Consider the following 10,575-nt stretch of genomic DNA (forward strand, 5'->3'; position numbering starts at 1 on the left):
GCATTCACGGCCGCTACAAAATATCAGAGTTATGAAATGCAGCGGAGTCCACATCTGGAACAGAAATTCTTCCTTTTCCACCTCCATTATGTAAAGGACTTCTTTAGAATGTCGAAAATGGTCAAATAAACCAGAGCAAAGAAAACTTGAACTGTTATCGGACAAGAAAAGCTCTGCAAATCTGGTACATCAGGCCTCACCTCAGGGCAACTACGAACAGCTGTCGAAAGCAGCACGAGACACGGAAGTTGTAGGATAAACAGTTTAGATTAAATTAGACCCTGAAGAACATTGCAAATGCGTGAGATTAAAAACCGTATTTTGCACTGTATGTGCATGTAAAAGTCTGTTCCAGACACGCTCTGTTCGGTCTGTTTCTGGGTGGCTTTTACTCCAAATAACTGCCTCAGTTTCTTCTTTCAGGTGGCAAAAGTAGAGAGCATCATACAGTTACTGTCATCACTCAAAAACAGCCTCTGATTGAACAAAAGGTCAAAGTTCACAGCAAACATTTACACACTTGCATCTAAAACCATTACAGTCACGTTACACCAGTTCTGAGAAACCTTTACGAGAATTAATTCATTTTCACTCACTATTATTCATAAAAAGATCATTTTAGCGTCATTGTGACTCTGATTTTTCACAGTCGTCATCCTGGTTCAAGTCAAGTCGAAGACCACGTTTTTACACCCTGCTTTCAGTCTCTGAAACTGCGGTTAGAACATTAACATCAGATAAAAAGGAGAATATTTGTTACTGCATTCTCTCACCCTGGAGCTTCTCTGTCTCCTCCGACAGAGCCTGACCGGTGGCTTCCTTCTATGTAGATTTTTGTTAGCTTTGACCTTAGCTGTAACGTTACGTCCTCATGTGTAAGTCGCTCTGATTAAACAGGTAAGAATGAACAACTCCAGCGAACTGAATGACTTAATGTTCAGTATTTACACTGGAAAAGGTTTCAGTTCAGTTTCTGAATGACAGGAAACCAGGAAGCTTTCACATGGTTAAAATCTAAGACTCCAGTGGATTCTCAGGGTGTCACTGGCACGATTCAAGCCATACGTTGTTGCTGTTTGATTGCCACAGCTGACCCACGACCATCTGATCTGTGGACGACGGCTCGATCTCCTCAGAATCTGCCTCCCTTAATTAATTAAAGTTATTAAGCAGGAGGCTGTATTCCTCAACACAGATTCAATTCAATTCAATTCAATTCAATTTTATTTATATAGCGCTAGATTACAAACAATTGTCATCTCAAGGCACTTAAATAATAAAGTCCAATTCAAGCCAATTGGAATTCAATTCATTGTAATCATAATCCAATTAATTCATATGGAGCCAATTCAAAAATAATATCCGAGCTAAGGAAACCAACAGATCGGACCGAAACTTGTCTTCAGTCCAATCTCCCGTCCTGAGCCTGAGGGACTGTGGAAAGGAACGACTCCCTTTAACAGGAAGAAACCTCTGGCAGAACCAGAACCAGGAAGAAACCTCTGGCAGAACCAGGAAGAAACCTCTGGCAGAACCAGGAAGAAACCTCTGGCAGAACCAGAACCAGGAAGAAACCACTGGCAGAACCAGAACCAGGAAGAAACCTCTGGCAGAACCAGGAAGAAACCTCTGGCAGAACCAGGACCAGGAAGAAACCTCTGGCAGAACCAGAACCAGGAAGAAACCTCTGGCAGAACCAGGACCAGGAAGAAACCTCTGGCAGAACCAGAACCAGGAAGAAACCTCTGGCAGAACCAGGAAGAAACCTCTGGCAGAACCAGAACCAGGAAGAAACCTCTGGCAGAACCAGAACCAGGAAGGGTGTCCATCCGCCTGGACCAGCTGGGGTTTGAGAAGACAGAAAAGAGGGAAAAGAGGGGGGAAAAACACCATAAAACCATTCAAAGGATACCTGCTGGAACAGGGAAACACAAGTTAATAACCACAATAATGTCACATGGACATAAAATCATTTGAGAAATTAAACAGGGGGAAAAGAGAGGAAAGTGAGGAAAGGTGAGACAGATGAGCTCCCCCAGCAGTCTAAGCCTATAGCAGCTTAACTATGGGATGTTTCAGGATTACCTGAGCCATCCCTAACTATAAGCTTTATCAGAAAGGAAAGTTTGAAGCCTGATCTTAAAGGTGGAAAGGGTTCCCAGACATTTACTGGCAGCTTATTCCACAAGAGAGGGGCCTGATAACTGAAGGCTCTGCCTCCCATTCTGCTTTTAGGGGCCTGATAACTGAAGGCTCTGCCTCCCATTCTGCTTTTAGGGGCCTGATAACTGAAGGCTCTGCCTCCCATTCTGCTTTTAGGGGCCTGATAACTGAAGGCTCTGCCTCCCATTCTGCTTTTAGAAACTCTGGGAACAACAAGTAAACCTGCAGTTTGGGAGCGAAGTGCTCTGTTAGGAAAATATCTTACAATTAAATCTTTAAGATATGAGTCCCAAGCTGAGGCCATTTGCTGTCTATCTGCTCACAAAAAGGACTTTAATGCCCCAAAACCCATTTAAAGTGTGTAATATATTAGCCTTGATAAGAGTTTATCAGTGCATAAGATGATCAGACCCTCCACCCTCAGCTCTCCTCTCTGCTTCCCGTCCATCATAGAGCTGATTTTAGAACCCTGCTGATGGTTTATGAAGCTTTAACTGGTTTAACTCAGATCTTCTGCTCCGTTCTGAACCTTCAGGAACAGCTTTCTGTCCTCAGAGTTAGAAGCAGCTTTCAGTTTTTATGGATGTGGGACAAACTCGCAGATAACTGCAGGTCTGTGCATGGCTTTGTCTTTTAAATCAAACCCAAAGACTCTCCTGTTTCCCGTTTATTGATGGACTTTGGTTAATAACTTTCACTGCACTGTACCTCTCAGAAGAGGCTGTTAATGTCCTTATCAATGCTTTTATGTTCGATTTAAAGCACTTTGAATCACCTTATTGCTATACAAATACATTTGCCTTCCCTCTTTGCCCTTTTTAACCAAACTTAACCCAATTTTAGCTTAAACATCTGCAAACCATTAAGTTCTTTGAAGTCTTTTACACCAAAACGCTCAGCAAGTGTTTATTATGTACAATTTATTTACAGAAAATGATCATCATTAATTAATAAAAGCTTCTCTGGGAGTGCCTAAAGACCACCAGTCTGTCGGTCTGAGCATCAGTGGAGGTAGACATGAGTTTTGTTTTAAAAAAAATAATAATATAAATGCACAAAACTCTACAAAGTGTTCATATAAACACTATTTACAAATGCTAAGTGGAAAGCCATCAAGTGAAATATGGCTCCAGACGCTGCAAACAGTTTCCATCTGAAATGATCTCTGGCTGGTTTCTGTGCTGCACTCGTAGCCCTGAGCATAAAAACACTGAGAAATTCATTAAGTTTCATGTATTATTTAAGAAAATGTGACCTGCATGTCTACAAACAGCAGATCTGTGAATGGCCTGCTACAGAATCAGCCCCTGAAGGCACAAAAGTTCATTCGGGGCCTGAGGAAGCAGCGTCGTCCTGTCTGTAGAGGCTCCTGGGGCCAGGTCCCTACTGCGCCGCCCACGACTCGCTGCCGTGTTCGGACCCCGCCGCCGCTGCCGGTACCCGGGGCCACGACTCTGTGTTTGCAGGCAGGACGTTGAGACTGCTCAGGACCTCCTGCGCCGTCTTACCCAGCATGCCCTGCATGTCACACACGAAGCGGTAGACGTAGCGCTTGCCCGCCGTCTTGTGGATGATGTTCTTGTGGTAGTAGTAGCGCAGGCCACGGCTCAACTTCTCGTAGTTCATTTTCGGTTTGTTCTTACACTGACCCCAGCGCTTGGCCACCTGAGGGATGTAAAAAAAAAAACACAAAATTGTTAAGTGCATTATCTACAATTCTTTATTTATATATGAAAAATTGGACATTTAGAACATAGTTTAGAGGACTTCATTGACCATGTAAGTTCACATCTAAAGGAATAGTGTAATTTCTCCGAGACAGTGACTGCCCCCCCCACTTTGTTTTGGTTAGTTGCTTCCTGTTTACTGACCTTAAACACACCTACCAATTACAGTTATGCTCTTCCAGTAGTTCTGTAGCAAATAGGACAGCTTCCAATGGAAAACGACCAAATACCCAAAGCATGTTTATGGAAATATTTTAATAACTAATGATGTAACAAAGTACAGACTTTTCCTTTAACAGAAAATGTGCTGAGGACTTTAAGTCCAGGTTCATTTCTATTGTGTCAATGTCTCAAAATGTGCATTAACAATGAAAAGTCTAATAGTCTCATGTTATTTTTGTTTTAAGTTTTTTTATTTTGAAAGGAGGCGGAAGTTTATTTTGTTGATTCTGTGTTGGATTTCCTGTTCTGGTACAATCTGCTCTGTTGAGCAGCGGCTCCGTCAAAAGTAGAAGTCCAACGTAAAGATAAGGAGAGCCGCTGCTGAGACGGCGGCGCGCCCGTTACCATGGTAACACACGGAAATAAGTTGAAAATAAATAAGACAAAACAAGAGACCGATCCCTTGACAGGGTTCAGAAAAGGAGAACATGCATTTTACATATTTTCTTCTGTATATTGGGGGGGACATGACCCCCCCAAAGAATGCGTGGTTACGCCATAGTCTGATGCTATATCTTACACGCTGGAATGATAGCGTCTGCCTGTTATAACTGAATGAGATGGAGCTGTCGATAACTACGTCTTATGGAGTTCAGCTCAGTCCAGTGGCTTCAAATCTAAAGTCTGCAGAGCTGTGAGTGGACAGAGGTCCAAACTCCAGCAACACTTGCAGAAAACAGTGTTATAACTCAACTCAGGGTGATAATAAAAGACACAGCTTCCAGAAGAGACGTTTCTATGGTCAACATGTTGTTGGAGTTCTTTTCTCAATGCGCTTTGAACGTTTGGTTAGTTTAAGAGATCCTTCTCCAGAGCTACGAGTGAAACTTTTGACTGACTGGCTCTGACTTAACTGAGCTACTGAGACCCCTGAACTGTGACGAGAATCGATAACAATGAACTCTTCATGCCTCCTCCTATTATATGCATTTAAAACAGAACTTAATACTTTCCATAATGTCCAAAATGTGCTGACATAAGCTGAAGAAAGATCCCAGAGGAAGGTATGAAGTAAGTCTGCATTGCTGCCATGCAGAAGTTAGCAGTGTAAAACACTTCCTTACCTCTGAGGGGTCGGACATCTTAAACTCCCAGCCGTCTCCGGTCCAGGAGATGAACGTATGGCAGGTCGAGTCCAGAAGAAGCTCCAGTAAAAACTGCCACAACTGGATGGGACCAGAACCTGAGTAATGTATGAATATACTGATAAATGTGGTCACAGAAGTTTGCATCAACCTGTATTAATCCTTGTTTGTTCAAATATATAAAAAAAACTAACTGTGGATTTTATAAATGCTCTTATCTTAGAACAAGATCAAACCATTTCTGACCTGGATAAGCTGACATTCCCGTCATCTGGCCCTCCCTCTCAGGCCTCTGGGAGTGTGTGTGTTTCCGTTTGGCCACACGGGGGCAGTACTGCGCTGAGGACTGGCGGCTGGCGTTGGAGGGACAGGAGGCAGGAGATGGGTGTGGTGGCGGAGAAGTGAAGCTGGGAGATGGATATTCAGGCCAGAAGGAGGAAGACTGCCTCTGTCCTTCTGCGTCGTAGTAGCTCTGATCTGCCTCATCTGCAACAAAACAAGAATTACACACTGACCAGCAGGCTAAGGCTAAGGCTAAGGCTGCAGGAAGATGTCTGAGAGAGAGAGAGCACGCACTCTGTAATGTATTTGATCCTTTTCCAGTTAGGAAGGGACTGTGGCTTCCCTCCAAGGCTGGGCTGAACTGTCCGTTCTGGGGCACCAGGCTCTGATAGGTCTGGGGAGTCTCCTGGTACCCAGTTTGTGACTGATTTAGAGCCAATCCATCTGCGCATAAGTAGGAAAGTTAGAGCAGAAGAACACGCCCTTTAAATCTGTGACAAACAGCATAGAGTCTGAGGCTCACCATGTGGATAGGAAGCCCACCAGTTGAACTCCTGGTACGAGTCCAGGTTGAAGAGGGCAGCTTCGTTGCTGCTCACTGAGTGGAAGGAGAGCAAAAACCAAGATGAGCCATAACAAGAGGACCCAAAGTGTGCTTCAACACATTGGTGGAGGTTTTACCTTTGGTGTCATAAGGGTGGGAAGCCTTTGGCTGCTCTGGGTAACTGCTCTCAGCCACATACTGCTGCTGTCCGGGTGCTTTACTGTCTAACAGAAAAGACAGGTCTTCACCAGGGTAGTCTGGAGGTTAAACATAATGCAGACAGGTGGAGTCAGTGAAGGGGGGTGGAGGCGGAAGCTCGGCGCGTGCTTGTTATGGACCAAACCATCAGTTTCACATACCTGCTTTTCATTCATTTCAGCAGAGAAATGTGACTGAAACCTCAACTATTCTGAGTTTAAAAGGAGTTTAAAAGGACTCTAACTCTGACCAAGAATCTACATGATAAGCTCTCCATCATGGTGAAATGATTTCAAACAGCAGTAAATGTTGTAACATGAGCAAAGCCACTGGTTTGGTGCTTTAAGCAGGAGGTTAAAACAAGCTCAGCTCAGAAAGGTGTTAAGCATCAAACTGCAGATTTTTCAGCTCTATGCATGGATGCAGCTATGAGGAAACAGGGCAGGGAGGGGGAGGAAGAGTGAGGAGGAAACGCCAGCGGAGGGAGTGTGACTGAGTAGTGATGGAGGGATGGGGAGGGGGAACTCTAAATCTGTTGGAGGAGGAAGTCTGGAGGAAAGGATTAGGGAAGACAGAGAGGGGAGTGCAAGGTGGAGGGTGTCTTTAACCTGACCACCCAGTTTCTCTCAGACATGATCACACCCTGCAGCGCCGCGTCATCCTGACGCAGCCCGCCGGCTTTGAGTGTCAAGGCCTCACTGAGAAAGCTCTGACAGATGTGATGATTCTGTCAACAAAAATATTTCCTCTGTCCTTCAGCTGCTCGGGTCCAGAGGAAACAGATCAGACAAACATGCAAAAGCTCTGTCCGAGCAGCTTCAACCCCGTGACCAGGACAGAGAGTCACCGTGGGAGCCCAGGGATCCTCTGAACTCACCATAAGATGTAAAATCGAAGCCGGCTGGCACCTCCTGCGTCCTGAAGTCTTCTGTGTAGTATCCAGTGTGGCAGATCTCCATCTGTGAGTCATGTGATTACAACTTTAATCCTTTCACCTTCACACACAAACCTGCCTGATGTTTAACGGCACAAAAGCCACTTCGTTATTACCCAACATATGTCAGAAAAGACTTTTCTAATCTCATGAGCTCCACGTTTAAAGTACAAAAGGTTCCGTCTATAACTGGATCTTATGAATGAATGACTTTATTTTCGTCTTCTTAAAACAATTTAAAAAAAAGTCAGAACCAACCTTGAATTCCGAGTCTTTGTTGTCCGTGTTTCTGTCTCTCGGTTTGATGTCGGTCTCCCAGAACATGTGTCTCGTTCCAACACTTTCTTATCAGACACTTTTACCGGCTGCCGTTCAGCGGTGCGCTCAGCCTCCAGCCGGCCCGGTCCCGTTATAAGCGCAGCGGAAAGGGGTGGGCGGGGCGCGTGCCTGCTGGTGCGTCGTGACCTGAGGCGCCGAGGTTTGTTTAACCACCGTGACGTCAGAGCACCCCCCTCCATCCCATCCCCACAGCAACAAGCGACCCAACATTCATTCATGAAAGATCCTCCGCTGAAAAGTGGCATCAAACCGGGTTTCTGTCCGAAGCGAACAGGCTGAGCCACAGTTGGAAATGAAGAACAGAAAGGTTCAATTAAAACAAACACTCTTTGGTTGTCATGTGAGGAGATTCCTCATCATAAAAATGTAAACTACTCAGCATACATTCACCGCCTCTAAAGATGAATGTGTGGAAGTGGGCGGGAAAAAACTGAAAATGATGCGTAAAAGTGTGGCTGGCTGGGTTTTTACTGCATGTACAAAGCTAAATGTACGCTTGGTGCACGTGGACACGCTTATGGGATGTCAGTCTATGAACCCCTGGACAGTAAAAGTGGGAAATCCACAGAAATATGAACTTATGGGGCTGTCATTAAAGAATAACACCGCAGTGTGAAGGAGAAGAGAGAAAAACACACTCTGAGGGGCCCCCTGCTGCGATTTAGAATAAGAACACGATGAGAGGGACACAGAGATCAGTCTGTGCTGACATGCTGGACAGAACAAGAGAAGATACAGTTTCTTTTGTGAAGAAGACGGTTGCCAACACTTTGTTTTAACCCCACTTTTATTCCCCAGACTATTTCTCCTCTCCTCTTAAAAGTCCAACACCCCCCATAACAGCTGATCATCACTACCAACTGATTTCTGCCCAAACTGCAGCCCAATCCCGCTCATGCGCCACCGTTACATGGTTTAATACTTAAAGTTAGTACTTTTATCACAGCCTGGCCTCAAGCATGAGACCAAAACACCAAAAACACAGTTTCTGTTTCAGGGCCAGTGACTGAGTCCAAGATTAAATGTAAAAACCTTTCAAATCCACAACATTCACGACAACGTTTCATTTTGGCAGATTGTTCATCAGACTTTGATGGAGAAGTTCTGATGATCAATGAATCCTTTAAGGCAAAGTTTTCTGAGAAGGTAAACTGAACATCTGGTTTGGTTTTGCACTAATTTGATGAGAGAAATGAGAGAAAATCAATAAATGTGTGATCAGAAAGGCTGAATCTCCTCTTTCTTTGGTTTGCTGCAGACAGGAAAACGTTTATTATTAAACTGATCAGATTCATTCCACCGGAGGCCATGTTCTAAACTTAGTGAGTGGAGCTGATATAAAGGCTGAATAACAGCTCGGGGCGCAGCATTGTGCCTCTGAATGGCTTTAACATATTTCAGATCGCTGATTGTCTGACAGGCGGGACCAAATAACTGAGCCTCAGTTTGGGTGGAGATGAAGTGCAGGCTTTTGAAATCAGAGCTTTTGCCAGTCGGCTTTTTAATGAGGTGGAGGAAGAAGAAAAATCTGTGTATCTTTAGAAACCATTCGACAAAACAATGGCCCGTAAAAAAAACACACAAGTACTTGCTGAAGAAAGTCTGAAATCACAGCGTGAGTGGCTGCAGCAGATAAGGCCGAGCCCAGAGGCTTGTGTAAACAAACATCTGCGCCATTCTGCTCCCACGCGCGCGCGCGCGCACACACGCGCCGACTCCATCTGGAAAAGTGCAGACGGGTGAAATCGTGCGCGGAGACGGGAGTCGTGATTGGGAGCCCCACCTCGGGACAAGGACACAACCAGGATAAAGTTACACAACAAGCCAAGTGATTAACAGCCCTCTGCAGAACGCTGTCAGCTCAGGAATCCGCCGGGAAGGTGACTCTGCTGAAGGGGGGGGGGAAACTGAGGCTGGCCCAACCTGGAGCCCTCTGACGGTGGGGTGGAACCTGCCCTGCTGGACCTCACTCTGACGCACACGTCCACCGGAGGCCCGAATATTAGGTTGTTTTCATGTTATCGCTGATCAATAACGGGCTGATGGTGTCCGATTTATTCCGTAAAGCGCTGCACACGCGCCCACGCGCACGGGCCCACTGACCAGCACGTCTGTGGGGGGCCTCAGCGCAGCTCCGACATCACTTTTACCCCCACAAAGATTCCCCCAAACTCCAGTTCGGTGATGTGACGTCATTACGGAGGTCGCTAATATTTCATTAACTCCATAAAAACGCGTGAGCGGTCCAGATGTGAACACGTGGCGTCAATCATTTCCCATACATTCACACATTAAATCCTGTATTTGCTGGCTTTACCTTCCAACCCCCCCTGCAGGAGGTGAATAAAGTCATTTTTATGGGACTAAGGGTCGTCTTCACCGCTTCTCTAACACTGGGGGTGATTTCTGAGTGAAGCTGTGAGGCCAGAACATCCGAAAGCTTTTCTGAAAACCTTAAATGACCCAGTTTTGTCCTGTGTGACACAGAGAAGCACCGAACCAAACAGTGGCTGTGACTTTAATTAAGTGCCCCGATGCACCCCAGAGGCAGCTAACTGCTCAGTTATTGCTCATTTAAATGGAAGTCTTCTGATCTTCTGATTTTCCTAATGTGTGGCGGCTGGATTCTTCTTCTTTAGACTTCACATTAACTTACAGGAGAAAATAAATCCAGTCACTTTCAAGGAAAATCTACATTCTCACAGGTCAAATGAGTGTTTCTAGGATTTCATTTCCTATAAAATCGTCTCTTTACTGCAACTCTGCAAAGAAAACATCCTTCTGGGCACAACACGCACTATTAAAGCCTCATTTAAGCAGCAATTTGACTTTAAAAAAAATATTTTTCTTCATGTTAACGAGCAGAATTACAGGCAGGATGAAAAAAAAAAGCATTAAAACTGTAGAAAAAGCACCAGTAGCATCATCTTGGTGTTCCATCCCAAATATTTGGCCTGAAATGAGAAGAGGCCCACTGTTTGAGAACGTTTCTCACTGATAAAGTCAACCTTTTAACACAAAGTCTGATCATTTAACGGGAAGATTACTGTAGTGGGATCTTAAACAGGCTGCTGCTCGACC

General features: G+C 44.9%; 1 protein-coding gene across 2 annotated transcripts; it reads right to left on the reverse strand.

Annotated features, from left to right (window-relative positions):
* Positions 1 to 2,980: 2,980 nt before the first annotated feature.
* Positions 2,981 to 7,661, reverse strand: etsrp (ETS1-related protein). 2 transcript variants are annotated; one of them, XM_072393212.1, is made up of 8 exons: positions 7,414 to 7,661; positions 7,099 to 7,180; positions 6,161 to 6,247; positions 6,003 to 6,077; positions 5,774 to 5,923; positions 5,444 to 5,683; positions 5,177 to 5,295; positions 2,981 to 3,828 (listed from the first exon to the last, which is right to left on the reverse strand). In XM_072393212.1, exons 1-8 carry the CDS (start codon positions 7,477 to 7,479, stop codon positions 3,547 to 3,549), a joined length of 1,101 nt encoding a protein of 366 aa, XP_072249313.1. In that variant the 5' UTR covers positions 7,480 to 7,661; the 3' UTR covers positions 2,981 to 3,546. The 2 variants fall into 2 exon arrangements, with proteins under 2 accessions (XP_072249313.1, XP_072249312.1); XM_072393211.1 differs by having other exon boundaries at positions 6,161 to 6,280.
* Positions 7,662 to 10,575: the final 2,914 nt, after the last annotated feature.

Source organism: Leuresthes tenuis, unplaced genomic scaffold, assembly GCF_036924035.1.
Source record: "Leuresthes tenuis unplaced genomic scaffold, fLeuTen1.0.hap1 SCAF_10, whole genome shotgun sequence".
Taxonomy (NCBI): Eukaryota; Metazoa; Chordata; class Actinopteri; order Atheriniformes; family Atherinopsidae; genus Leuresthes; species Leuresthes tenuis.

What these genes read in the sequence shown, in the direction of transcription:
- etsrp (XM_072393211.1), bottom strand. Translation starts at nt 7,479, where the DNA reads ATGTTCTGGGAGACCGACATCAAACCGAGAGACAGAAACACGGACAAC. An exon ending in AGGATCAAATACATTACAGA is followed by an intron (nt 5,684 to 5,773) that starts GTGCGTGCTCTC and finishes GTTTTGTTGCAG; the next exon opens with ATGAGGCAGATCAGAGCTAC. An exon ending in AGATGTCCGACCCCTCAGAG is followed by an intron (nt 3,829 to 5,176) that starts GTAAGGAAGTGT and finishes TACATCCCTCAG; the next exon opens with GTGGCCAAGCGCTGGGGTCA.